This window comes from Falco cherrug, chromosome 1, assembly GCF_023634085.1.
Source record: "Falco cherrug isolate bFalChe1 chromosome 1, bFalChe1.pri, whole genome shotgun sequence".
NCBI classification, from domain to species: Eukaryota; Metazoa; Chordata; class Aves; order Falconiformes; family Falconidae; genus Falco; species Falco cherrug.
Genome location: NC_073697.1, coordinates 38,247,239 through 38,274,444, shown reverse-complemented (window position 1 = coordinate 38,274,444; position 27,206 = coordinate 38,247,239). Strand labels below are relative to the sequence as shown.

The following is a 27,206-nucleotide window of genomic DNA, read 5'->3' as shown; positions in this document are numbered from 1 at the left end:
CGCGGTGAGGAAATGGCTCGTCTGAGCCGCTGACAGCCCGGCCCCGCGCCCAAGATGAACGACCATCGGATTAAAGCTCCGCATGCTGACAGGGCGCACCTGAGCGAGGAGCAGGGCTGGGGCGGCCGCGGGGGGGCCAGGACCCCGGTCCCAGCGCTGCCAAGGAGCCAGCGAGAGGCCGGGAGGGGCCCCCCCGCGGCCCAAGGGGTGGGGGAGACATGGAACCAGGGGGGACGCACCCTGGGCATGGGCACCCATGGCCTCATGGGACTAGGGCAGCACCCCGCACAAGGTGACACGTGGGGACAGCGTGGCTGCAGCAGCATGGCATGCCGCTCCGGCACATGTTGCCCACATGCAGGGTTCCCCAGCTGAGTGCAGCCTGGGGGCTCACTGCAGGACTGGCACAGCCTGCACCCCCAGACCTGGCCAGGGTCAGCCGGGGCCACTGGTGCCCGCTGGACCCTCCCCGCCATGCCGGGGCAGCGCAGTCTGCCTGGGCTGCCAGTGCTGGTGCCGGTGCCGGGTCTGTGGCTGGGGTCTCCAGTGATGGGGGAGAATTGCAGGGCACGGTGGGGCTGGCTGCAGCTGGGGCTTGCTTCTGGCTCCAGCCCCACACGCTGCCTCATCCTGGGCTGCCCAGAGTGCACAGCTGTCCCAGTGCCCCCAGTGTCCCATGGCCATCCCTGTGCCCCATGGACCTCCCCGTGCCCCACAGCTCAGTGCACCGTACAGCTCCCTGCAATGCTGTGGGCTGCCCTGAGCCGTGGGGCTGGCATGGGCATGGGGATACTGCCGGGGGTGGGGGCTGGGGGCTCCAGCCTAGCACCTCGCCAGGCTGCAGCACGATGGGGGCACTACTGCTGGGCTCAGCAATGGCCTGGGTGCTGCTGCCCTGGGAGGGGGGGCGTGGGGCAGGCACCTCATCCTGCAAGACACCAGTGGGGGGACCCATCATCAGCCACTAGTGCGGGGCTGGGGGATCGATGGGCTGCAGCGGGTCACTGGTATCATTAACCCCAGCGAGGCAGCCGGGCCGCGCCGCCCAGAGGTTAATTAAAAAGAAAAGTGCAACGAAACGTGGAGCGGTGGTGAGCGGGCGGGGGGGTGAGGCGGTAGTGTTGATATGGGCAGTGGGCACAGTGCTGCTGGGGTCTGCTGCCGACTGCACCCTCCAATGTGGGCTGTCATGTGGGGGGTGGCGAGAGGAGCAGATGGCACCCGGGATGTCCCTGTCCCACGTGTTCCCACAGCCCGGGGCGCTCAGGGGGGCTCAGTGTGCTGGGGGTGCAGGCAGGGCTGTTGGGGCTGGAGCTGGCGGCATTACTGCCCGTCCGGTTCCCAATGGCTGTGCCTGCCTGGTTGTGCACGTGTGTGCAGGCAGGATGGCGGGGTTGTGTGTGTGTGTGCATGTGTTCATGCTTGCCTGTGCATGCACACCACCATCACTCCATGCTTTTGGGTACTTCTTCCAGCGGGCACAGGGCCACCCATGGGCCCCACAGCCAGGGGGACCCAGCCATCCTGGCAGAGGACATGGGGAGCACCATGCCACTCTGTGCTGTGTTGCACCGTGCTGCGTGGCAGAGCTGGGCAGGAGGAAGAAGAGCCGTCGCAGAGGAAGCCCCATCCTTCCTCCTCCTCCTGTCCCAGCCCAGCTCTATTCTTAGCCCTGGTCTGTCCTGCATCCTCCCTGCCCGGCTGGGGTCCAGCCCTGCACCCCAGCGGGACCTTTGGGGCAGGAGAGTGGGGGGACCCCACTGTGGGAACCTCATCCCTCCATGGGCCCTCTCCCCGCCCCCAGCCACCACCTTAACTCTAGAGTGGCAGCTGTGCCGTGCCAGCCTCCCCAAAGCTTCCACAGCCCCCATGGCGTGGCACAACACAGCATGGAGGTGGGGGCCTGCTGTCCCATGTGCCACTGCAGGATCGGGCCCTCCTGCCCACCAGAGTCTTCACAGAGACCCTGGCATTACTGGGTGTCCCCTGGCCTGTCCCTACCCTGTGGGCTGGCTGCAGGGCTCTGCCCCCAGGGTTGGGAGTGTGGGGACATGATGGAGCCCTTGAGGTGGGCTGTGTGTGGGGAAGGATGGGTGTAAATGGCACCTCTAGGGACAGTGCCCATTTTGATGTGCGGAGCAGAGATGGTACCCATTCTGGAATGGGGATGCTGGTGACAGTGCCGCTCCCGGCATGGGGACATGGGACCCAGCCTGTCTGTGCATCCTGGGGACACGTCTCTGGGTTTGGTGCCTGGGAATGGTGCCTTGCTGGCTTTGCGGGCTGTGGGAGCGTCCCCCCAGCTGGGGCAGGGGCTGTGCAGGTGCTCACCATGGTCAGGACCACCGTGGACATGCTGATCCACAGTGACCCCCGCGTGGCAAGGCCGCTCCCAGGCCGTGGCAGGCATGGCAGGGTCAGTGAGGCAGTGCCGCATTCCTGCTCCCAGCAGGGTGATCCGGTTACCCGCCAGCCCGGCCGCCGGCCCCACGATTAATCTTCCCGGGTGCCTTTTGGAATTTGCCGCCCGAGGCCCCGTGGGGTGTGGGGGTCCAGCTGGGCGTGGGCGTGGGCCAGGGCAGTGGGGCAGGGGCTGGAGCCAGCAGCCAGCCTGGCATGGGACTGGGAGTGGGCTGGGAGAGCAGGATGATGGATGGGGATCGGTGCAACCACCTTGGCTGCAGCACTGCTTGCAGCCCAGTTGCGGATGGAGGCATGGGCATGTGCCCACCTGAGCCAGGGATGGGGAAGGGGATGGGAACATGGATGGGGAGGGGATGGAGCTGTCCCCTAGTTCACCTCGCTGGGGACCACCCCTGCCCCACCAGCCCCTGTGCCACAGCAGGTGCCCAGTGCTGCCGAGCCGCCGGCAGAGCCGCTGGGTGCGGGTGCTGCATAATTTTGGAGCGGGAGAGGGGCCCGCGCCGCATGTGTGATTGGGGATCACATGCAATTAGCCGCCAGACGGAGACGCGGCGTTTCAATAACCCAACGAATTGATTTAGGGAGAGTGGGACTGGGCAGGCAGCAGCCGCAGCAAAATGAGCTCCCCCCATGCTGGGAACAGGGCTCCAGGGATGCCCCACCAGTCTGCGTCCCCTCCCACCCCGTGGGACCCTGGCTTGCATCCCCAGCCTGCCCCGAGTGCATGGCCAAGGTGAGCAGCAGGACCCCCCACCCTGGCTGGGGATGTAGGTGCAGGGGGAGCAGGACAGGGGGTGTCCTGGGCAAGGGGCAGAATTAAAGAGAGGCTGGATGTGGGGCCCACTGTTCCCCCCATGGCACCCTCATCCTGGCACAGCCCGGGGCCCTTTTCACCCTGGGGGATCCTGCATGCCCCCCCTGCCTGGGATGCAGCCCACTGCCAGGAGTCCTGTTCCCACTGGCAAGGATGGAGCTACCACCATGGCAATGAGCCTGGTCTCCGTCTGCAGCTCTGGCACAACCAGGCAGAGCCACAGCCAGATGGGGAAAGGGGCATGGGGGCTACTGGGGCTGCCAGCTCCCAGCACACCCTGACACCGCGTGCTGGGGAGGGCATCAACAACGGCACAACTGCAGCAAGGGCTCAGGCCAGTGTGCGTGTGGTGCAGCTGGGACTTCCCTGCCAGGAGCCAAGCCCAGTGGTGCCCGAACAGGGCTGGGGGTGTCAGGGCACGGTCCTGGTGCCCCATCTCCCTAGGTGGGCACTGCTGCTGGGAGCAGGAATACCAGGGTGCCGGCCATACCTCTGCCCGTGGCATAGTGGGGAGCGTGATGGGAGCGCCGTCCTGCTGGGCACGGAGCCGTTGGCTCCGCCGGGACTGAGGGCTTCCTGCGAGGAAGGTGGGACAAGGAGGGGAAGACAATAAAACCCAGGAAATGCTCTGAATAGCGAAGGTAACCACTGCGCCAAGCTCACGCTGCCGCCACTGAGCCAAGCCGGAAGCCTCGGGGTGCTGGGGGTGCCAGGCAGGGAGCGGGGCAGTGGGGACCCTCCTGCAGTCGCCCGCAGGCAGCACCATGCTGGGCTGAGCCCTCACTCTCTGCGGGTATTTCCAGTCTTGCCGTGATTCACCCTAAAATCCTGACCCCCAGTTTCGCCTGTTAAACTGGGCTGGTTTACTGTTTTACGGGGAATGAGGGGTCTGACAGGGCTGTGGGGAGGGGACTGGCCGGTGATGTCTGTCCCTGCAGCACCGGGCCAGGGCACCGGCACAGGGGGTGTACAGCTGGCACGGAGCTAAGGGGCAGAGAGGCAGGAGCCCCTGCCCCATGGCCACTGCCCTGCCCGGGGCTGCAGACCTCCTGGCCATGCCCTGCATCTCTCTGGGAAGGGGGAATTGTCCCTGGGTGGGATGGCTCCAGGGCAGCTAGCTGTCCATGCCCACGGTGCCTTTCTGGGGCTGAGCTGTGGCTGTTTGGAGCTGCGGAGACCAGCCGTGTAGGTCCTTGTGCTCCCCAGGGTCTTTCTCCTGCCCCGGGCAGCTCCCAGGTAAGTGCAGGTTTGGTTGGTGCCCCTCAGCGGGGCCGGGGCCACGGGCATGCGGCCGGCCACAGTCCCCTGAGCCCCCCAGCACCAAGTGATTTATGACTGGGGAAAGCACACGGCGCAGACAGATCAGGCCATAAAACCAGGGCAGGAAGTCGCCTGACTTCAAAGGCCATAGCGGGGCTGCGGCCACAACAACAGTGGGGCCGGCAAGCAGCGCGTTGTGGCACCCGCACCGTGGCACCGTGCTGGCCTGGCCCCAGGGACCCGGCTGGCACCCCCACCCAAGAGCACCCCACACCTGCACCCCACGTGTGCATCGCACACGTGCACCCATGTGTGCATCTCATGCGCGCATCCTATGCACGCATCCCATGTGCATCCTATGCGCGCCACTGGTGCGTGCGCGGGGCCGGCTGCGGGTGTCGAGCCTCTCAGCAGCGGTCCTGGCCGGCGGAGTGCTGTGGGGCGTGCCAGGGCGGTGGTCGCACGGTGTGAGCGTGGCCCGCCGTGCATCCCCTGCGGCGGCACGCAGGAAGGCCGGGGGGGGGCCGGCGCGGGCGGCCACAGCCTTGCAGACAAAGGGCCAGAGGAAACACCGCTGTCCAAGATAAACCGGGACCGGTGAAGGGGGACCCTCCCGCCCGGTGAAGGGGGACCCTCCTGCCCTGCTCCCACGGCCCTGGTGCACCACACGCCTTGAGATGGGCTGCAGGCACCCAGCCCCCGCGCCTCGTTTGCCAGGACCACCTGCCCTGCCGGCACCCAGCCCCCCGAGGCTGCCGGGCCGGGGGTGTGGCCTTGCCACTGTGGGGGCTGGGTGCCGTGGCTGCTCCCATCATCGGAGCTCTCCCTGGGCACTGCCGCAGTCCCAGCCCCGGCGGCGGGGCTGTTGGGGTCCTGCAGCTGCCGGGGCATGGCGGGGGCTCCCTGCAGTGAGCACCACTTTCCCAGGCCGCTGTGGCCGCATCCCCAGGGGCAGGGGCAGGACTGGCCGTGGCCCCTCTGTCCGCAGGAAGGTGCCCTCCCCCACCGCCCCCCGTTCCCACGCTGACGCTGACGGGGCATCCCGGTGCCAGCACCGGTGCCCACATCCGCGGGAAGCCGGCAGGAAGCCGGGCGCTGCCTTCGCACCCGCCCCGGTCCTGCTGCCTCCGTGCAGGCATGGCAGGGGACCTGTCGGTGCCGGCGCGGTGCCGGAGGGCAGGAAGGCACAGCATGCTGGCCCGTCAGAACCGCACGGCGTCGTTTAAAGACGATCAGGCAGTGACAGGAATTAAATTGTGTTTTGATTTTCTCATTAGCCTAATCTCCAGCGCGCCTCGTTACAGGGTAATTTCCCCGCGCCGACATGACAGCTCATTCCCACCATGACAGCCATATGCCAGCGTGCCCACGCCACGTGCTGGTGGTCACTGGGGTGCTCAGCAGGGATGGCCATGTGCCCCAACAGGCCTGGTGAGTGCCCCTGGGGTGGGCCGTGGTGTGGGAGAGTTTGGAGCTTGGGGTGGTGCTGGCCAGACCACGGCACACATGTCCCTGCGGTGCCCATCCATCCCACGCCCCACAGAGACGTGCTGGCGGGTCCTGCTGTGCCATGGGTTGGCGGCCAAGTGGGTCACAGCAGCGCAGTCTGGCAGCATGTTATTGTTGTGCCAGCAGCGCCTGGTCTGGTGCTGGGAGGATGTGGTGGTGCTGTGCAGGGAGGTCACTATCCCGGGGTGCACGGGGGTATCACGGGGCTGGCCCCACACGCCGGGTCCCCGGGTGCTGCCCCATTCACCTCAGCAATGGGGTGTGAAGGCAGTGGCAGGCGCGGGCAGCTCATTTGTCTCTGTCAGGAGCCAGCGTGGGAGACGGTGCTGCTGGAGCGCGGCAGGGACAGCGCAGCTGGTGTGCTCAGCAGCATTGCCCTGCAGCCCTGTGCATCTCGGGCATGGCCAGTGCCAGCACCATGCACTGGCTGCCTGGGCAGCACTGGGGCCGTGGGGTGGGGCAGAGGCCGTGGGGTGAGCGGGACCCCCGGGTTCATGGTGCAGCTGGATTACATGAGGCCTGTGGAGGGGGCTGTGCTGTGCCCCTCTGCAAGGCACCCACAGCCCCCCGTGGGGACCCCACTGCTCCCACCCAGTGCCTACCTCAATGGGCAATGGGATGTGAAGGGGGGATGAGCCCCAGCAAGGGGCTGTGGGGCAGGAGGGGTGGAGCAGGATGGGGACCTTGGCATAGGTGGAAGGGCAGTGTTGCTGTCCTCCCAGGATGTGTTGTGTCACCAGTGCATGGGGGGACCTCCAAGGGGTCCCTCCTGTCCTGCTGGCAGCCCCATGACAAGCTAATTGTTCCTAATCTTCCTGCTGAGCCCCCCATTACTGCCCAATTGGGCTGGGGGGCTGCAGGACCTGTCTGAATCTGCAGGCCCCTGGCTCAGCTGGAGCATCCCTGCAGCACGGAGGGCAACCTGTGGCAGCATGGCGTTGCCCCAGTGTCACTGCATGGGCTGAGGTGGGTGGTTGGGGTCCTTCACCCCTTTACCCAGCCTCCAGGCCCTTCGCTGGCCTCGGGACCCTTCAGACTGGGGGTGCCACTGTCTCTGGTGCAAAGCTAGGCTCATTCCGGGGGCCCAAGGGCATGGGACTAGGAGTTCTGAGGGTCCCCACATGGCCAAGGAGCTCCTGGGGGTCCTGGCCCCCTGGCTGTGGGGAGCCACACTGGGGGCTGTGTGGTGACCGAGCCATGCCCAGGTCCTGTTGGGCAGGGCTGTGCAGACCCCGGTGCCCCCCAGTTAGTGCCGGGCGGAACGGGGGGCTCAGGTTTCCCTCTCTGCCGGGCTGGAGCCTGGGGCCATTAGCCCCCTCAGAGCATGACGTGCTGGGGGGGGCAGGATATCAAAGTGTCTTCGCCTTGCACTAACTGGCGTGACCACTGCTGGCAACCAGCCCCCACTGACCCCATGGCCCCCATGGCCTGGCGAGGGGTGCAGGACCCCATCCTGGCACCTGCCCCATCCCCACTGCCCCCAGGCACTGCCCGTGGCCCCAGCCTGTGCCGGGGGCTCCCCAAACCCCGAAGCCCATCCTGCATCCCCAGGCTCCCTCCACCCCCCCTGGCCTCATCCTGCATCCCCCACCCAGGCTTATCCTGGCCCTCATTGAGCCCTGCTCTCCACGGCTGCCTGGGTCTCCCCCTGCCCCCTGGTCCTTCTCAAACCCCCCAATTCCCCTGACCTCCCCATCCCCCCTCACTCCCCTGCATTCCAGGGCTGCCCTGCACCCCCAGCTGCCCCCAGCCCCCAGGGTGCAGCTCCAGGCCCTGGCGGGCGATGGGGCCAAGCTGCGGGCAGGGGGCTGCTGGCACCGACCCCTGCGCCCGCCCCCGCTCCGGTCCCGGTGGGGACTCATTTACCAACGTCAGCCCCACAGTTGGTTTGAATTAGGCTCCTCCGCGGCCTGCTCTGATAAGTGAGGGGGCGCGGAGCTGGGGGGGCGCGGGGGGCTTCCAGCCCCACTCCCGCTTCCTGCTCTGCCGTCTGTAACCGGCTGCCAGAGCTGCTGCTGAAAGACACGGGGACAGCCCCCGCCTCGCTGCCCCTGCCGTCCTGCCATCCATCCATCCTTCCGTCCACCCACCCGCCAGCTCCCATGGCCATGCTGCCCTCCCTGCTCCTGCTGCAGGCAGCCCCTGTTGGGACCCCAGTCCTGTGCCCCCGGGCCGGGGGCTCTGGGGGGTGCTGGGGGGGCACAGGGCCCTGCCAGCTCCTGCCATGGGATGGACCCATGCTGTGCCCAAGCAATGCTGGGGTGCCAGCCCAGGGAGGTCCCTGGCACTGCAGGGCATTTGTGGGGCTGGGAGGGGGAACACAGGGACCCTGGCTCCCCAGCAGTCCGGGGACCCCTGGCTGGGCATGGAGCTCATCCCAAGATGAGCAGCACAGCCCCGTGTCCCACTGACCCCTGGCCTTTGCCCATGTTTCACCACATACTTAGCAAGGGCTTTCAGCATGGGGGGGCCATGGCCGCACCCGTGTGAGGGATGGCCGACAGCTGGGCTGTGGAGAGGGGCCGGTAACTGGATCCCCTGGCAGCAGCTCACAGGGTCCCGGACATGGGGTCAGCAGCAGTGCGGACCCGGGGGTGAGGGACAGGCCAAGGCCCATGTCCCACATGGGCTGGGGTCCTTGGGGTCAGTGGGCACGGGGTGCCTGGAGGGGTCCATGCCATGTCCACCCAGGCTGGTGGGTCCTGGGCTGATGCCTGCCCCAGGACGAGACACCCAGCTCTGGGGGTGAGGGTGGGAGCAGAGGAGTCGGGGCTGCCTGATCTGGTGAGCCCCAGCAGCAGTGTGGCACGGCCAGGCACCGTCACCACCGTGTCAGGGGAACCAGGACCAGGGGGACGTCTTGCCCGTCCCTGAGCCATGGCTAGGGCCCCTCCACAGCCACTTCCCCAGGGTGGCCGGGAGCTGGCACCTGTTCCTCTGCTAGGAACAGGGGCTGGGGCCGCTGGATCGTGCCTGCCTGCAGGGCCGAAGGCAGCGCATCCCAGCCCCACACCGGCAGGGACCCCCACACCGGGGGACCCCCGAGCTGCTCCATACCAGCAGCTGGGCCCAGGGCTGCCGCACCTACGACCCCGCCGCGCTCCGGCAGTGGCCCAGATGGCTGCGATATTGTCCCCACAATAGCGGGCTAATTAGGCAAGCGCTGAGGAGCCGGGGGGAGGCCACCCCGACCCCCCTCCCCGCTCAGGCAATCAAAGGGCCCATGACTTTATTACGGCTCATTATGCGCAGGCGGCGGGGGGGCACGCAGCCTGCGCCGAGGCGACAGGCGTGTTATTTCCCCATCACTCCTCATTGGGATTCTGGCACCGGCGGCGGCACGGGGGGGGCCGGGACATGCGCCAGGCAGCCGTGACGGTGATTAATCTGCCGAGCGCCCGCACAACTGTGCTCGGCCGAGGGGCTGTGCACCCCCACACCAGCACTGCAGAGGAACGGAGGAGGGGAGGGGGCTGCACCCCCTGCTCCTGGCCCCACAGCGCTGCACACACTGCCCCCCCTGCCCCCCACAGCCCAGCCACCCCCACGCCATACTGCATCTGCTACCCGGGCCCACCACCCACAGCAGCTGCCATGTAGGGGGGCACAGCTCCCCCAGCCCTGGGGGTGCTACTGGTGAGTGGAGCTCAGCAGGGACACCCCCCAAGACCCAGTAGTGAACCCTAGCCCGAGGCAGGCTCCCCCTGGACAGAGGATGGACCCTCGGGGGATTTTCCATAGTTTTATTCAAAAAATAAACTCGAGCAGGAGGGGTATTAAGTTAGGGGGAACAGGGCAGGGGGCGTGGGAGCAGGGCTGGGCTCCAGGGGGGCAGCGCCCGCCCCCAGCCCCTACCTCCTCTTGTCCTTGATGCTGTAGTGCAGCAGGAGGGGCGCGGGCTGCAAAGCAAGGAGGGGAGTTAGGGTTGCCAGCACCCCTGTCCCAGGGTGGGCACCCCGTACCCCAGGCCAGGACCCCGCGAGGGGGCAGCAGCAACCCAAGGGACGCCGCAGAGCCCTGGCGCTTCGCCGTGAACTTGTCCCACCCCTTCTGGGACGGGTCACCCCCCGACCCCTGCGGGAACCCCAGCCCACTGCTCCAGCGCGCGATATTAATCATCCTTGATTTGCCGATTCCCTGCTCTGCTGCCGCGTCCTTGGCACAGCACTGCCCCGAGCTGCCCCTGCAGTGGTTCCCCCCATCGCTGGACCCCGCCCCCCCCCCCCCCCCCCCAGCCCAGGATGTAGTCCTTGGGGTGAATCCCCCATGGCAGGGGCCACAGCAACATGGGCACCTGCCCTGCCATCCACCTTGCCGAACCAGTGCGAGAGCCAGAGCTGCTTCATCGTCATGTGGTCAGGGAGGGCCTCATTGTTGAACAGAATCTGCACCTGAACACAGGGAGGCTGTGTCAGGAGGGTCCCGAGATGCCCCAGCACCCCCACCCAGCCATCACACTCACATGCTGCAGTGGCAGCTCGAGGCGGTGGCACAGGACCCTCCGCAGGTGTCGGATCTGCGCCCGCACGGAGCATCTCACGTACTTCTGCTACAATGGGCAGAGCAGGTCAGGGATCTGTGGGTGCCCCCAGCCCTGCAGGACCAGTGCCGTCCTGCGGCGAGGCCCCAGCTCCCCTCTGCCCACCCCACACACCAAGCCGAACCCAGAGCGAGGGCTGTGGGGCCAGGTCTGGGCAGAGCCCAGGGGCTCGGGGCCTGGTGAACTGTCAGGGCGGCTGCACAAACCCCCGCTCACCTGCAGCACGGCCTTGCTCTTGTCCTTGCTGGAGCTGCGGAGGGAAAACAAGGGGCAGCCTGCCAGCTCCCGTGCAGGGAACCGGGGGGGGGGGGCATACCCCCTGCCCCTTCCCCTGCACAGCCTGGTGCAGAGGTGCAGGCTGCTGTAGGCTGGGTGCCCCCCACCCACCCTGGCGCTCCCCCCTGCCCATCCGTCACGCACACACAGAACTGGGGCTGGCTAGGCGGCACAGGGCCGGCACGCCAGCCAGGGCTGGCAGCGGAGCTGCAGCCATCGATCCCATTACAGCCCCCAGAGCTGCCGCTTATTGACTTTGCTGTCGGAGCTGACAGGCAACAGCGCAGCGCCAGCCCCAGCAGCTATTAATGCTGGCAGCCACTGCGGCCTGGGGGGGGGGGATGATGACACAGAGCTGGGGCAGCAGGACCCCCCCCTCTGGCTTGGCCAGGTCTCCTTTCCACCAGGGCCACAGGATGCTGCAACACCCGGTGCCACCCCTGGTCCCCCTCCCCACCACACGAAGGGGCAGTGGCTCCACTGGCATCCTTCAGCCCTGCCTGCGCTGCCGGCACTCACCTCTGCTTCTCCAGGCAGAGTGAGACGTGCTCGTCGTAGCGGAAGTAGTGGGCGCGGGAGTGATCGAAGGTGCTGTAGGGGAGCCCCATAGGGTCGCCCCCAACCGTGTCTGGGGAAATGTGGGGAGGGGGCAGGAGTCAGCCCACCTCTGCCCCACCAACACTGCCTGACTGCCATGGCTGGCTCCTGGACACACTGCAGCAAGACCATGCTCTGCCCTCCCCCCGCAGACTCTGACCCTGCTCCCCCCTAGCTGGTTGCCCCCAGACCCCTCCGCGCAGTCCCTGAGCATGCCCACCCTCGCTGCTGGGCTGTGTCACCCGGTCGAGGCCGCGGGACTGGTAGAACTCCCGGATCCTCTTCTCTTCACCTGTGGGCGAGAGGCCAGTGCTGCTTAGGGACACCCCCTCGCCCTGCATCCCCCCCAGCTCATTGCTGCTTCCCACCCCACAGAGGGGGTCCCCAGGCTGCCCTTGGCCTGTCCCACTGCTCTGACCTTGGTTTGGCAACTCAGCTGACCACCAGCAGCTCTTGTGCTGCCCTCCTTCCCTGTTCACCTCCTCGATGCCCCTGGGGATTTCCACCAAGGCCCCACCATGGGCCCAGAGGCCCTGGTCCCATCCCTGCCCATGCAGACAAGTCCCTGCTCTTGTTGTCCCTCACACTTTTCTCCACTTTCCCTCATCTCTGCCACGGGTCAGGGGGCCAGGGCCCTCACTGTGTGTTTGCTGTCCCACCCCAGTCGAGGCCTCCACGGCAGTGTCCCACTGCAGGCGGACATTTCCACAGAGGTATCCCCAGCACCGTCCCCGTCCTGAGTGACAGTGGCTAATTTCGAGCCCACCACTGCGCCTGCGGCATGGGCGCTGCCCTCCCTGCACACTGCTTTGCATTCACCACCACCGACTGTCAGTTCATCACACCGTCACTCGGCACCTGGCCCCAGGGACACTGCTCGCAGAGGCAGCCCGGCTCACACAGCTCCCATCCCTGCAGCCCATCCCCGCTGTGCCAAGCACAGCCTGCTGCCGGAGCCTGAGCACTGAGAGCAGGGGGCTGAGCCAGCTAAAGACTCTGACGAAGCACTTGTCCCCCTGCTCTGTTCCCCAGCTGGTCCCTGATCCCAGGGGAGCTGCAGCCACTCCACCCACGGGCACGGCCAGGGGTACAGTGCAGAGCCCCTGCACTGGCACAGTCAAAGCCTCCTGTGGGTCCCCGCACCTGAACCTCACAAACTGTGCAGTGCCAGCATTGAGCCCCTGCCTCGCTCTGCTCCTCAGCCCCAAGCAGACCCACACGCTTGCCAGGCACAATCCCCACAGCCCCCTGACACCCACCTCCGCGAGGTGGGCTCTTTGTCCTACCTTCTCCCTCACTCCACAACGGTTTTCCACTGTAAGATGCTCCCCCTGCCCTCTCTTCCCAGCCAGGCTCTAGCAGCTGCCATGGGCGTGGGAAGCAGCATTCTGAAGACCCTTACCCACAGACAGTCTTCCATGCCCAGTCTGAAGGTGCCTCCCAAAAGCACCTGGTGCTTCCCTGTGCCGTTCCCTTCACAGCTCCTCCCCATGTCACTCCGCAAGACACTGGTGCTGGGGACACCAGATCCTGGCCCCGCACTGGGGACACTCACTCTCCTGCAGGCCGGGGACCAGCTTGTAGACGATGTCCTGCATGACACGGTCCAGCTTGAGGTTGAGCAGCGGCTGTGTCTCGTGGATCTTGGTGTTACACATGGGGCAGTACTTGCTGGTCTGCAGGTACTTAACAATGCAACTCTTGCAGACTGCAGCCAGAGGGAGGGGGTGTCAGGGGGGGGCCACAACCCCACACCCCCAAACATCTAGTGCTGACACCCCCCCCTTGCCCCCCCAGGCATGAGCCACAGTCCTGGGGCAGGGGAGGCTCTGCCGGCCTCTGCCCGGGGGACCCCCTGGGACCCCACACTGCTGGAGCCATGCAGGCAGCTGCCGCCACCGCGCGGGGACTCACACGTGTGCAGGCACTCGGTGATGGTGGTGGCGTCGATGAAATACCCAGCGCACAGGCAGCACACGATGTGCTCATTCAGCTCCTTCATCTTCACCTTCACCTCCTCCTGCGGAGATGTGCCATCATCACCCCGCCTGGCACCCCGCGGTCCCACCACCCCAGGCTCTCTCCCTGTGCAGCAGCCCCTTCCCACCCCACAGCCAGTGGGAACCCCCAGGGATGCTGGGGCAGGCCCCCAAGGGACAGCACAGGGCTAGGGGCAGCTTCCACTCAGCATAGGTGGAGGGAACCCCCAGGACAACACAAGAGGACCCTGTGACCCAGCTCACCCATGGCCTTGCCCCCCAGTCTGGCCTTAGGGCCTGCAGCGAAGCTGCCGCTGTGACAGGGTGGTGTGACAGGACTGGTGACTGGGGCTGAGACCCTCTCGTGCAGGGGGGTGTGGGGGGGTTGTGCCTGCAGGGATGTAACCGCCCTGCCCTACACGGCTGGGCCCCACGGAGTTCCACTGCCCAGCACAGCCCCACAGAAGCCCAACAGCCCAGCCAGGGCTGGGGTTAAATCACCTGCGCCCCCTGCCCCCGCCCCGCCCCCCACCTGCGCCCTGCCCCGCCCCCCTGCCCCCGCCCCTCCGCGCCCCGCCCCTGGGCCCCACCCCGGCCCCGCCCTCCCGCCGCGTGGGCGGCCGGCGCATGCGCGGGGCGGTCTCACGGCGCCTGCGCGGCCCCAGCGCCCCCCGAGCGGCGGCCTCTTCCGCCCACGCATGCGCCGGGCCCGGGGCTGCTGCCCGCCGCCGCCCGCCGCCGCCCGACCTCGTTCCGGAGCGGGTCCATCTTGTAGACGGCCTGGAGCTGGTTCCGCAGCCGCATGGCGATCGCCATCGGGCCCCCCTGAGGAGGCGACGCCATCTTAGAACCTCCTCCGTCCCCCCGCTCACTTCCGGGTTCGGGGCGGGGCCGCCGCCGCCCGCGCAGTGCCTACAACTCCCGCCGCGCGCCGCGCGCCGCGGGGCATGTCGGGAGCGCCGGGCCGGCGCCCAGCACCGCCACCCCCTGCCGGGTGCAGTGGGCAGCGCGGCGTCTACGCTGCTGGCCTCGGCCCCTGTGCTGACCCCCGGCCCCGGGGCGCAAGGTCGGGCGGGGCCGCTCGGCGGGAGGCGAGTCCCCGGCGGGCCTGGGCCTGACCGAGGGGCATCGGGCGCGGCGCCGCGCAGGCCCCGCTGGGGGTGGGCGTCCCGCCGCCGCGGGCCAATAGCGGGGAGCGCGCTCTTGGACAGACCGCGGCCGCCGCCAATCGGAGGGGCCGCCGCCTGCGCGTGGTGCCGCGATCCGCCACCAGAGGGCAGAAGAGCACCGTGGGCTAGCGGGGCCGGGGGGGCTGCGGGGCGCCTGGAACGCTGATTTTACCCCCTGTGCGGGGGTCCCGCTCCGGGCGGATCCCCGCTGTGCTGGGAGGGGGGGGGGCTGCCCCGCGCGGGGGGCCCTGACCCGCAGGGCCGGGGTTGGGGTCCCAGCCGCGTCCCGCTGCCGGGGGGTCCCGCGAGGGCTGGGAGGAGCCACAGCCTGCCCCGGGGTGCGGTTCCCGGCGGGGGCGCAGGGCCTGCCCGGACCCCGGCGGGAGGCTGCAGCACCCGGGGGACAGGGTCGTGCGCGTGGCCGCGTGGCGGGGCACTGGGGCAGGGGCTGTGTCGGGGGGCAGTGGGTGGAAGGGGCTGGGCTGGGGGGCGGGCGGTGCAGACGACCGGGGTGCGAGGGCTGTACGGGGAGGGTGCAGGGTCCCAGGCCGGGCGTGCCGGGGTGCTGCTGGTGCTGGCGGGGTTGGAGGGCACTGGGCGCGCCCCGGGGTGCTGGTGGGGTCAGAGGGTGTCAGGGTGCTGCTGGTGCTGGTGGTGTGAGAGGGTATTGGGGTGCTGTCGCCACTGCCTAGGTTGGGGGTGTCGGGGTGCTGCCGGCTGGGGGGCAGTGGGGCGGCCGCCCTGGCGCAGCCGCCGGAGCCTGGAGCCGCGCTAATGGGGGTGATTGGATCAGGGCTCTGGAGGGGAAGGAGCAGCCCCGCTAATGCAAAGCAGAAGCCGTTAAAGGCCGTAATGGCTCGTTATGGTTACGATTATTGCTCCAATCCCGAGCAACAAGTGCCGTCTGGGGAGACGGCAGAGCAGCCGGCGCGGGTGAGGCTGCACGGCCCCCACGGGGACCCCGAGTCTGAGGGGTGGCTGCTGCCCACCGCAGGTGGGGGTCAGTGCAGTGGGATCACCGTGCCGGGGCTGGTACCTGCCACCCAACGGGCAGCATCCCCGTCCCCCCCCCCCCCCCCCCCCCCGGTTTCCAGTGGCCAAGCTGCCACTCCGTGCTCCTAGGGGGCTCCCGGGAGGAGATTAAATGTGGCAAAGCTGAAATGATGCGGTCCCATCGGTCTGGCCCAGGCCAGAGTGGACGGGGGTCTGTGCCCCCCGGGGCTCCGTGCCTGCAGGAGCAGCCTGGCACATCATGGCCGTGCTGGGCTGGGTGCCTCTGGCACAGTGGGGAGCGGGGCGGCATCATCCACTGCACCACTGGCTGCCCTGGTGCCCTGACCAGCTGTGGCTGGGCCCCCTGGCTCAGGGACTTCTGCGTGGGTCCTGGTCTGGATCCCGGGCTGGATCCTGGTCCGAGCATCTGTGTCCTGGCCCCTGTCACCTCAGTCCAGGTCCCAGTCAGCCCAGTAAGACCCAGTCCATCTGGCCAGGCTGGCTTAGTCCCCATGCACTGCATCCAGCACTGGCTGAGCCCCCGTGTCACCTGGCATGTCCTCATGGTGCCAGCCTGCTGTCCCATCCCTGCCACCCGCCCGGAGCCCAGCATGGTGTGTGGCTGTGCTGCAGTGCCCACAGCCCTGGACTCTCGGAGGGGACCCCCGGGAGCTGTGCCAGCCTCTCCTCAGCACTGGGGCACCCATCGACAGAGGTGGGCAGGACCAGACCCCCACCCCGGGGTGACTGTGGCCTCTGTGACACACCCACCCACTGCCGGCCGGAGCCTGCCTGCTCTCCTCCGGTCTGTCCTTGCCGGGAGGTGAGAAATGAGGCTGGGGTCAGGGTGACCCTCCATGTCTGGGGAGGGTCCGGCCCCATTTGTACCTGCCAGGAGCAGTTCCTGGGAGGGACAGGCCAGGGGCTGTGGGGGTCACAGCCAGGCCAGCACAACCCTGCGGCATGGCAGCATCGCTCACTGCCGGCACTGCGCCGAGCAGCAGCACTGCAGCAGCAGCAGCACCGCACCATATTGACCACTGGCCCCAGCACTGCACTGTGTTGACCACCAGCACTGGTACTGTCACTCCAAGCACCATACTGACTGCCAGCCCCGATGCTGCACTGAACACCAGCACTGCAGTGGCACCAGCACTGCACTGTGTTGACCACTGGCACCAACACCACACTATACTGACCACTGGCACCAGCACTGGCACCAGCACTGCACCGTATTGACCACTGGTGCCAGTGCTGCACTGAGTGCCAGTATCACAGTGAGCACCAGCACTGCATCAGGGCCACAGTGAGTGCCAGCACTACTGTACCGCAGCGAACACCAACACCGCACTCAGCACCCACAGCACAGAAAGCCCTAAGCACAGGCGCCACAGCGAGCACTGCCCAGCTCTCCCCTGCAAGACCTTGGCCCAGGCCAGCGGGATGGGCTCATCATGGTGGTGTGGTCATGGTCGTGATGGCAGGCTGAGGCAGCTCTGCTGGGATGGATGGACTGACCCCTGGGGAGTGGGCCCGGGGGCAGGGACGGCCACAATCGCGGTGGCCCGTGGCAGTGGCAGCTGCTGCCGCAGGTTCCTGCGGGACCCACTCATGCTGGCATGGGGCTCCCCGCACGTCGCTTCCTCACCCCCCTCGTGCGCAGCCCCTGTGCTGGTGGCAGCAGCTGGCACCCTCCGCATGAAGGCCCCGGCGCCATGCAGGGGCACGCAGCCCACCGTGTGCTCACAGCAGCGCGCCGTGGGGTCTGCAGGGCGGCTGTGACACCAGGCAGGGGACCTGAGGGGCTGCAGGGGGCCCGAGGACCCACAGCACAGGGCAGGGTGCCCACTGTGCTCGGTGCTGGTGTGGGGGCCAGGGGGCCGGAGCTCCCAGGGCCGGCTTGCCAGGCTGGCACGGCTGGGGCCCTGCAGCAGCTCTATCTCCCTGTAAATAATTAATGCCCGGGCGGCAGCCGGCACTTCTCCCGGCCTCAGAGAGGCTCCGGGGCCGGGCAGGCCGGGGCTTTTAGCAGAGACCTGCTCAAATATTCAGCTCCATTTCCGCTGCGGAGCCGCGCAGGGCCTGGGCGGCTCCTTCTGGTAAGCGCCTGGGGGGGCTTTCCCGGCCGGACCCCCGCGGCGGCCCAGAGCGGCGGGGGCTGAACCCGGGTGCTCGTGACCGCCGTGGGTGCAGGGCAGGGGGGAGGCTGCTGGCCCCGTGGGGCAGGTGCCGTGGCCAGAGCCATCGTCTTGGCCCCACACTGGCCCCACATGCCGGGTGCTGGCCCCTGGGGGGGCTCTGGGGCCAACGGGAGCACGGCAGGGCCGCTGCCGGTGGGTCCCGGCGTGGGCAGGGGGCTGCGGCGGGCTGCGGCCGGGGGGCTGGGCAGTTATGGACTGAACTCCTGGCCTAATGCACCTGATTGGATTTGCAGAATCCAATTACCTGCCCTTGGCCTTTGATAACGAGGTTCTGAGTGACGGCTCCTGTCAACGGCCCCGTGGTAGCCACGGCCACCGGCACCCGGCAGCACCCCGGCCCACCGAGATGGGCAGCACCGGCACCCACAGCCCCACGCTGGGTGGAACCCCCCGGGGGGGCAGGTGGGGACAGGGCTGGAGGCACGGGTGCCCCGAGCAACAGCTGGCCTGGCCAGGGAGGCCGAGCGTGGGGGTCCCTGGCATGCCTGCCCACCGCCCCCCTGGCTCCCGGGCACTGGCACTGCAGGACCAGGGCTAGGGACCAAGCCAGTCAGCGAAGCTGGAGCTGCCTGCCCTGCCAGCCCCCCTGCCTGCTCGGCTGCCTGCAGGCAAAAGGGCCCAGGGGCAGTGTGCCCCCCCTCCCACAGCACGCCCTCCTGCCCCCGGCTCCACCTCCTGCCCCCTGTGCCATGCCAGTGCCCCGTTGGAGGCCTGTTGGCTTGGCTGCCACCCTGCTGCCCTCGGAGCTAACCATGGCTGGTGCTCCCCACCTGCAGGGCTCCCCATGACCTCCCCTCAGCCAGGGAGGTGCAGCCAAAGGCACCACTGTGACACCCCCAGCCCATCTGGCCCCTGTCCCAGCCCACGGCAGCTGCTGGGGCCAGCTGATGGGTTTGCAGGGGGTGGCTTACGTTGCAACCCCCAGCCTGGGCTCCCAGCACCCACTGAGGTTGGGGGCTGCCTGGACCCCCAGCTCTGCTGTTGCCCACCCAGGGGGGCTGCAGCCCGCTGGGGAGCACCCCCACAGCATCTCAGGGCCAGCATCGCCCCATGGCACCCAGTCTCTCCCCAGGACACTGCACAGATGCTGATGGCCACGGTGATGTCTGGCTGTTGAGGCCCTGGTAGCCGGTAACCGTGGTCCAGCCGGCCCCGTCAGCCACAGCAGCCCTGTCCTGGCCCATTCCCGGCCTTCTTGGCGGGTTGGGGTGGGGAGCATGCCCGTTGGCTGCCACCCGCATCACCCTGTGCACCCCGACTGGGTGCCGGCGCCCACCCCGGGGCGGGCGGCGGGGGGCACCGGGAGTGTTTCATGCAGTTAAGAAGTGTCTGATTGAGGCAGGAGGCGCCAGTAGCTCCCCCGGGAGCCGCAAGCCAAGGACTGGAGGACCAAATGCAGGCTAAAGTAATCCAATCTGGGCTGGCTTCATCTAATTAGCCCAGAATTAACCCAGCAGCCAGAGAGGAGCTGACTGTCCCTACAGTTTGCCAGCGGGTTTGGGGGGAAGCGGGAGGAAGAAGGGGACGTCCAGCCATAATGAGATTACGAGGGGGAGCGGGCGGGAGCGGGCGGCTTGGCAGCATCTTGCCGGTGGTAACGTGGGGCCCTACCAGGCCTCCGCTGCTTAATTGCTGCGCACTGGTTGATGTGCAGGGAGCGGGCTGGGGGCAGGCAGGGACCCCCTCTCATAACTCCTGCCTGGGCAGGAGCCCCCACGGGGGACCGGGACACGGGCACGGCCGGACTGCAGGGATGTAGTGCCACGAAGCTGCATGGCTGCAGCCGGCAGCCCCAGGACCGTGGGTGCCTACAGGCATGGTGGGGGACAGGGCAGTGGGCTGGCATTGCTGCTGGCAGGACCCCCACTGTGGAGCGTGGTGGGGACCAGACCCTGATGTGCCCACCCCTCTTCCCCCCAGGCCACCTGCACCAGGGCTGGGGGCCCCGGGATGGCAGGGGATGCAGAGCAGGGGGCTGCAGCTGGCCCTTGCTGTGGTGGCCGCAGGCACAGTCTCATGGCTGAAGGCTGATTTCCTACCTGGAATCACGCAAACACCCCTTCCTCTGCCGTGTCCCCTCCGACTGTCCCTGCCACCCAGGTGCCAGGTCACACTCCTTCCCCAGCTTGGGAATGTTCCCAGTGCCCCACAGGGACCCCAGGCCCAGCCTGCAGGGCAGCCAGGGAGGGGGCACACACCAGGACCACAGGGGTTCACACCGTGGTCGAGGATGGAGGAGTGGGTTTGCACCAGTGTGCTGAGTGGTCCCAGCCCTCCCGGTGTGGGAGTGTGGGGGATCCCCCTGCCTGAGGCCTTGCTGGCCATGGGGTGCCAGGCTGGGGGTAGGGATCTGGGCAGGGACTCGTGCTGCCCGGCAGCTCAGGGGACCTTGGGGGTGGGCGTGGGGGCATGGCCCCATCCCTGAGGGTCACCGGGCAGGCAGGGCCAGAGGTGATGGCGGGGGCCCGGGTCCAGCAGGGGCTCTGGAGGGTGCTCCCGTCCCCCCGGGGTACCCTGAGTGGGGGGTTGGGACGAGCACCCGCCCAGCAGACCCTTGTGGGCGTGGGGCGGACCCTGGTGCAGGCAGGCGCCGTGCGAGCCCTTGCTGCCCCCGGCCCTGTCACCTGCCCCCCAATCCATCTCCCAGACCGGCAGCATTCCAGCCCCTGGGCACGGCAAACATCTGCCTCCTGCTCCAGGTTTAATTAACCTGCTGCCGCCTCCCTCCCCCAGCGCCAGGCATGTCCTCCCCACTGCTGCTCCCGGCCCTGGCTGCGGGGCCTGTGCCAGTGCTGGGGCTAGTGCCAGTGCCGGCACCAGTGCCAGGGCTAGTGCTGGTGCCAAGGCTAGTGCCAATGCCCACACCAGAGCTGGTGTCAGAGCCAGAGTCAGTGCCAGTGCCAGCACCAGAGCCAGGCACCCAGAGCTGGTGCCAGCAGCAGAGCCAATGCCAGTGCTGGTGCCCGTGCCAGTGCCATTTCCAATGCCAGCACCAGAGCCAGGCACCCAGAGCCAGTGCCAGTGCCAGAACCAGAGCCAGTGCCAGAACCAGAGCCAGTGCCAGCTGTGCCCCCTGGGGCCACAGCAAGCCCCTTTGCCATGGCAGGCTGCGGAGCCAGTGGCTTGCTTCAGGTGGTGAAGCCACAGCAGGAGCACCGGGCAGGTTTCTCCTGGCACCTGCCAGACCGCAAGCAAGAAATGCCAGGAGACCCCCAGTGCCCCTGGCAGGGCAGGGCGCTGGTGCCGTGGGCCAGAGTGTGGTGGCACCCCCAGCATGGTGTCCCTCAGGAGCAGCAGGAAGGGCAATGCCCCCACCATGGAAGGGGCAGCACTATGGTGGGGTGTGGGCACTGCCAGCTTGGCACAGCATGAGGATCGGGCAGAGCAGCATGCAGCCAGCCTGGGCCTGGTGGGGACACGTGCGTGCACGTGTGTGTGTGCATGTACCAACATGGGGGGGGCTGTGTATGTGTGTGTAGCTGTGCTGACATGTGATGTGTGTGTGTGCACGTGTGTGCACTGGTGCAGCGTGTGCTGGGATAGCTGTGCCATTCCTTGGGGAGGGGTGGGTGTGTGTCTGTGAGTGTGTGCGAGTGTGTGTGAGCATGTGTGTGAGCATGTGAGTGTGAGCATGTGTGTGTGAGCATGTGAGTGTGAGCATGTGAGTGTGAGCATGTGTGTGAGTGTGTGTGAGCATGTGTGTGATTGTGTGGGTGAACATATGTGTGAGCACGCATGTGACAGCCTATCTGCCCATGAGCACCCGAGCTGCACAGCCTGTGTGTGTGCAGCTGTGCCGCGCTGCAGGCTGTGCACGCACACGCATGGGCAGGCAGCTGTGCCCCGCGGGGGTCCCCGTGCTTGTGCATGGCCCCTGTGCTGCTGGTGGCCCCACGCACCGGACAGTCACCCCTTACTGCAGCGAGCCCGGCTCCACCCGATGCCTCCGGTGCGTGCCGTGCCCCGGCTCTTCCCGGTGCCCCCTGCCGCGGCAGCTGCAGCTCCCAGGGTCGCCGTGATTTACAAGTGCAGGCCCCGGTAATGTCATTTGCCCCAGACCGGCGGCGCCGGGGTAGCCGCCCTCTCCTGTACCGGAGCCGTGACCCCCGGCCCGAGCCTCCCCGCCGCCGCTGCCCTACGGGCCGGACCCACCGCTTGCGGCGCGGCTGTCGCGATAGTCGCCGGGAGGCCCGGCCTGGCCCGCGCTGCTCTCCGCGGGGCCGTTACCGGCGGCCGGTCCGAGCCCGCCCCGAGCGGCGCCGCCGCACCCCGCGCCCGGGCACCCGGTGGGGCTGGCGCCGGGCCCGCTCCTGCCAGCCAGGTACGGGCGTCCCGAGGGCCGGGCTGGGCCCTGGAGCCGGGAACGGCGGGTGGGGGGGACCGGGGTCCATCACCCGGGAACGGCTGGCTCCGTGGAGTCGGGGTCCGTGACCAAGGAACACAGGGTCGGTGGAAAATGGGGTCCGCCCTACCCGGAACAGTGCGTGCAGGGGAAACGGGATCCATGGCCCGGGAACAGGAGGTCGGAGCAACCGGTGTCGGTGTCCCGGGAACGGCGGGTTCCCGGGAACCAGGGTCCGTGCTACCGGCAGCAGCGTGTCGCGGGGGTGCGGAGCTCGTCCCGCCTGGTAGGGCGGGCGGGCCCGTTTCCCGGGAACGGCGGCACAGGGGAACCGGAATCCGTGTCCCCGGGAGCGCGGTGTGTCGGGGGAAGCAGGCTCCGTACTACCGGGACTGGTGGACGGGTCCGTACCACTGGGGGCGGCGCGGGATAACTGCGGTCCGTGCGGGAGCGGCGGCTCGGGGCAAACGCCGGCCCCATGTACCGGCACGGGAGCGGTGGCTCCGCGGTGGACGGGCTCGGCGGGGCCGGGCTCGGTGCGCCCGGACCGCTGTGGTCCCGGGGAACGAAGCCCGCGCGCCCCGGTAGCGGCGGGCGAGGTGCCGGTCCGTGCGCCCCGGCATCCGGGATAACGCCGCCGAGGCCGGGGCCCGCGCCGTGCGCTCCGGGAGGATGGGACGGGACGGGGGACACGGCCGCGCGCCCCGACGCCGCCGGAGCTTCCGCCGAGGCTGCGCCGAGGCGCGGAGACGAGCCGCGCTGCTGCCCGGTACCGCGGCGGCGGCTTCGATGGGCCCGGCGCCGTCTCGTCGTCGCTGCCAGCCGGGGCCCGTCCGGCGGGGAACCGGGCGGCGTGGCACCGCGCCGAGGCGCGGCGTGGCCAGGCGCGGCGTGGCGCGCCCGGGGCCCGACGGGCATGGCCGGGCGGCCCGGGGCCGCGGCGGAGCCGGTGCGGACGCCCCGGCGGGCAGCGGGGCGGGCGGGGCGGGGCCCCGGGATGCGCGAGCCCCCGCCCCCGGGGGCGCGGGGCTGTCAGTCACGGGGCGCGGCCGCCAATCAGGGCGCGGGCGCCCGGGATTTTGGCAGGTCCAGATGGAGCGGGGCAGAAAAGCGCGCGCCGCCGGGGCCCGCCGCGCACCCGCGCTCCCGCGCCGGGGCCGCCAGCAGCCGCGGGCCATGCCCCGGACCCGGCCCCGGACCCGCACCGGGCGCCCCGAGCCAGCTGCCCCCGCTTCCGCCCCCCACGCGGGGCCGCCCGCCGCCCGCCGCCGCCCCCCGCCGCCCCCCGGCCATGCCCGCGCCCCGCCGGCTCTGAGCGCGGCCGGGCGATGGAGGCGGCGGCGCTGGCGCGGGAGGGCGGCGGCCAGGGCCCCCCGCCCCACGAGCCCATCAGCTTCGGCATCGACCAGATCCTCGGCGGCCCCCACGAGCCCGCGGGCGGCGGCGCGGGGCCGGCCCGGGCGGCGGGGGAGCCCGACTACGGGGGACTCTACGGCGGCGGCTACGGCCCCGCCTGCTCGCTCGGCTCCTACAACCTCAACATGAGCATGAACGTGAGCGTCAACGTGACCCCCGCGCCCGCCGCGCCGCCCGCCGGGGTCATCCGCGTCCCGGCGCACCGGCCCGCGCCCGCCGCGCCGCCCGCCGCGCCGCCCGCCGCGCCGCCGCCGGTGCCCGGGCTCTCGGGGCTCACCTTCCCTTGGATGGAGACGACGCGCCGCATCGCCAAGGACCGGCTCTCAGGTGAGCGCGGCGGGACGGCTCCCTGCGGCTTCGACGGCTCCCGACGGCTCCGGCAGTTCTGGCGGCGCGGGGCCGGGGCGGGCGCAGAGCAGGGCCGAGGGGAGCGGCCGGCGTTGGCCGGGGGTCCCAGCGCCCCCCGCAGCGCGGGTCCTCGCCCGCCCCGCCCCGTCCTGCCGGCCGCCGCCGCGGCCCCGGGGGAAGCGGCCGCCGTCGGGGCCCGTGGAGAGCGGCTCGGGACTGGCGCAAGCACCGGCAGCTCCGCCGCGGCCCCGCACCGCGCCCGGTCCCTGCCCTCGGCCCCGGGTGGCGCCGGGTGCCGGCCCTGTCCCACCCGTAACGGCGGGGCTGTGGGGAGCCGGGGAGCAGGGAGGGAGCTCTGGCGGGAGCCTGGCAGTGGGGACCTGCTGTGGGGCTGCAGAGCAAACTCCACCCGTGTGTGGGGCTGGGCAGGTGACTCGGGACGGAGGCACGCAGTGGGGGTGACCGGGGGGTCAAGCTGTGGGGCGTGTGGGACTCCGAGACCCGCACATGCAGGGACGAGCGTGGGACATGGTGTGCCGGTGCCATGGGAGAGGTTGGGGCCGGTGTGAGCTGGTGCTGGGGCAGGCGGGTGGTGACGCAGGTGTTGGGGAGGCGGTGCGGGGTCCTGGTGCTGCCAGTGAGGCTGGGGGCTTAGCACCCACGGTGGGGTGGAGCACCTGGGGCGAGGTGCTGGTTGCTGCACCCCAGAGCAGGTGCTGTGGTTGGGGTGCTGGGCAGCAAGGCCATGTGATGGGCGCCTGCAGGTGCTGGGGAGCCCTGGCCTGGCTCAGCTCAGCTCGGCTCCTTCCCAAGATGGCGGCACTGCCACGTCTGCAGCGCACGGCTCCATGCGGGGACGAGGCTGGGGACGGCACGGGGCTGGGGGCTGAGTGCTGGCTACAGGGGTGCTGAGGCCATGTGGGGTGGGAGGCCACGGGCTGCGGGGGCCCAGCCCAGGCACCAGCAGAGCTGGGTTCGCCTCCCGGCTCACCCCGCCATCCCAGCGGTGACAAAGCACCGTTCCCATGCAGGGGTGGCGGGTGACGTCCCTGTCTCCTGCCTGGCGCCAGAGGTGGGTAGACGGGGCGGCCCCTCCCCAGCACGGGGTCTCCTCGCCACAGCCATCACTCAGCGCCGCTGGCCTTGGGGTGGTCTGTGGGCTGTCAGCATCTGTTCCCTGTGAGGGGCCGCCCCACATGGGGAGGAGGTGTGGGGGCCTCCATCCCCCCGACTGCATGGCTCCACCTGCGTCAACCGCGTCCGCCCCCGCCGGCGGGCAGGCTGGCCTCCTGCCCGCGCTGCTTGCCTGGGTGCTGGTGGGAGGGAGGGTCTGGCCTCGCAGGGAGGGTCTGCCAGGCGCCAGGCTGTCCCTGGGGCTGCGGCGGGGTCTGCCCCATGTCCCTGTGGCATGGGGTGTCAGGGCCCCATGGCGGCCTCCTGGGCCAGGGTGTGCACAGCCCTGCCCGTGCGGTGCTGGCACCAGTGAGGGCCATGGTGCCATGGGGCTGTGGCTTGGCCATGGGCCACCACCACAGCAGGGGGGGAAGCAGGAGCTGGGTGCTGTACCCCGCCAAGCTCTCACCTTCCTCCACACTGCTTTGCTACTCTGATGCTCCCTGTGGCTCCAGTTCCAGCTGGGGCTGGGATGTAGCACACCGGTCTCACCGTCCCTGGCTCACACGCTGGCCGTGCAGGGACAGCCCCTTCCCCAGCCCTCGGCACCCTGGCAGCCGGCAGAGTGTGGGAGCACATGGAGCGAGACGCCAGCTGCCTCCCGAAAGCTTCTGGGGTCCCGCCCCTGCCCCAGGAGGGCTTGGAAGCCCCAGCCATGCTGAGGAGGCTCCTCTGGGACTGTGGCAGGGCTCGATGGGGGTGGGTCTATGCTGCCAGGAGCCTCACTGGCCCCCCACCAGCCCTGGGACTGGGTCTGCCCCACCACTCTGCCGGCCCTGATCCCCACCCTCCAGTCCGGGAGAGTGCTTGTGCCATGGCCGTGGGGTGGGAATGGGCCCTCTGGTCACGTCTTGAGCTGCCCCGTGTGTCCCAGGGCTGTGGGAGCAGGTGGGAACGACTCTGGGTCTCCTTTCTGCCAGGCAGTGCTGGTGGCCTCCCCTGGAGGTCCCCATCCCCACAGCCCCACGCATCCCCCCTCCAGCTCCAGTGCTGCCCAGGCTGTGCCCGCTCCTGCCCTGCCCTCTGCCCGGGCTCTGCCCAGCCCCTGCCTGTGTGGCAGCAGCAGTGGGGAGCGCACTCTGCCCCTGGCTCCCCCTCACCCACCCTCTGCCTGCAGCTGCGCTGTCGCCCTTTGCGGCGACTCGGCGGATTGGGCACCCCTACCAGAACCGCACGCCGCCCAAGCGGAAGAAGCCACGCACCTCCTTCAGCCGGGTGCAGATCTGCGAGCTGGAGAAGCGCTTCCACCGCCAGAAGTACCTGGCCTCAGCCGAGCGCGCCACTCTGGCCAAAGCCCTCAAGATGACGGACGCCCAGGTCAAGACTTGGTTCCAGAACCGTCGCACCAAGTGGAGGTAACAGGGCCGGCTGTCGCAGCCCCTGCAGCTCCGACCCCCTGCCTCCCTCCAACAGCTGCCCCCCGCTGTGGCTGTGCCCCCCAGGAGAGGCTGGGCTGGGGCGAGATGGGGTGACTGTCCACGCTGCATCCCCTGTGCCCGGTGGGGTGAGGCATGGTGGTGCCGAGGGAGGGGTGGGCTGTGGGGCATTGCTGCGTTGGTGCACAGCGGTGCCAAGAGAGGGACTGGGCTGTGGGGCTGTTCCGGACTGGTGCACTGCGGTGGCAAGAGACAGCCCAGGCTGTGGTGGTGGGGAGGCTGTGGGGCATTGCCACACTGGCACACCATGGTGGCAGCGGCAGGACAGACTGCGGGCAGAGGCTGCAGGGCACTGCCACACCGGCACACAGCAGTGCTGGGGCTGCGGGGTGTTGCCACAGCGGCACACAGTGGTGCCAGGAGTGGGATGGGCTGCGGGCAGCAGGGCAGTGCTGGACAGGCCCTGTGTGCTGGCAGGAGGCAGACGGCGGAGGAGCGCGAGGCAGAGCGCCAGCAGGCCAACCGCCTGATGCTGCACCTGCAGCAAGAGGCCTTCCAGAAGAGCCTGAGCCAGCCGCTGCCCCAGGACCCGCTCTGCATGCACAACTCCTCCCTCTACGCCCTGCAGAATCTGCAGCCCTGGGCTGAGGACAACAAGGTGACGTCCGTCTCAGGGGTGGCCTCTGTGGTGTGAAGTCCCCTGGGAGCCATGGATGTGCCGGGAGGTGGTGGTGGGAGCCCGGCAGGGTCTGAGCCCAGCACCTCCAGCCCGTGGCAGGGAGGGGGCTG

The 27,206-nt window shown here is 69.2% G+C and overlaps 2 protein-coding genes across 8 annotated transcripts; one reads left to right on the top strand and one right to left on the bottom strand.

The window, feature by feature from the left end:
• Positions 1-9,735: 9,735 nt before the first annotated feature.
• PCGF1 (polycomb group ring finger 1) lies at positions 9,736-14,614 on the bottom strand. 7 transcript variants are annotated; one of them, XM_055700758.1, is made up of 9 exons: positions 14,147-14,595; positions 13,335-13,440; positions 12,976-13,128; positions 11,641-11,712; positions 11,343-11,451; positions 10,662-10,797; positions 10,470-10,553; positions 10,302-10,398; positions 9,736-9,906 (listed from the first exon to the last, which is right to left on the bottom strand). In XM_055700758.1, exons 1-9 carry the CDS (start codon positions 14,240-14,242, stop codon positions 9,755-9,757), a joined length of 1,005 nt encoding a protein of 334 aa, XP_055556733.1. In that variant the 5' UTR covers positions 14,243-14,595; the 3' UTR covers positions 9,736-9,754. The 7 variants fall into 7 exon arrangements, with proteins under 7 accessions (XP_055556733.1, XP_055556732.1, XP_055556736.1 ...); XM_055700757.1 differs by having other exon boundaries at positions 10,470-10,556; positions 14,147-14,590; XM_055700761.1 differs by having other exon boundaries at positions 10,764-10,797; positions 14,147-14,579.
• Positions 14,615-23,321: 8,707 nt separating this feature from the next.
• TLX2 (T cell leukemia homeobox 2) lies at positions 23,322-27,116 on the top strand. The gene is made up of 3 exons (XM_055701038.1): positions 23,322-23,847; positions 26,159-26,396; positions 26,895-27,116. The coding sequence occupies exons 1-3, from the start codon at positions 23,433-23,435 to the stop codon at positions 27,109-27,111; spliced, it is 870 nt and encodes a 289-aa protein (XP_055557013.1). The 5' UTR covers positions 23,322-23,432; the 3' UTR covers positions 27,112-27,116.
• The last annotated feature ends 90 nt before the right edge of the window (positions 27,117-27,206 follow it).

Coding starts and splice junctions, on each gene's coding strand:
- PCGF1 (XM_055700757.1), bottom strand. CDS start 14,242: ATGGCGTCGCCTCCTCAGGGGGGCCCGATGGCGATCGCCATGCGGCTG. Junction 11,452..11,640: donor GACACAGCCCAGCAGCGAGG/GTGGGCATGCTC, acceptor ACATTTCCCCAG/ACACGGTTGGGGGCGACCCT. Junction 10,557..10,661: donor CTCGCTCTGGGTTCGGCTTG/GTGTGTGGGGTG, acceptor TGCCCATTGTAG/CAGAAGTACGTGAGATGCTC.
- TLX2 (XM_055701038.1), top strand. CDS start 23,433: ATGGAGGCGGCGGCGCTGGCGCGGGAGGGCGGCGGCCAGGGCCCCCCG. Junction 23,848..26,158: donor CGCCAAGGACCGGCTCTCAG/GTGAGCGCGGCG, acceptor CTCTGCCTGCAG/CTGCGCTGTCGCCCTTTGCG. Junction 26,397..26,894: donor AACCGTCGCACCAAGTGGAG/GTAACAGGGCCG, acceptor GTGTGCTGGCAG/GAGGCAGACGGCGGAGGAGC.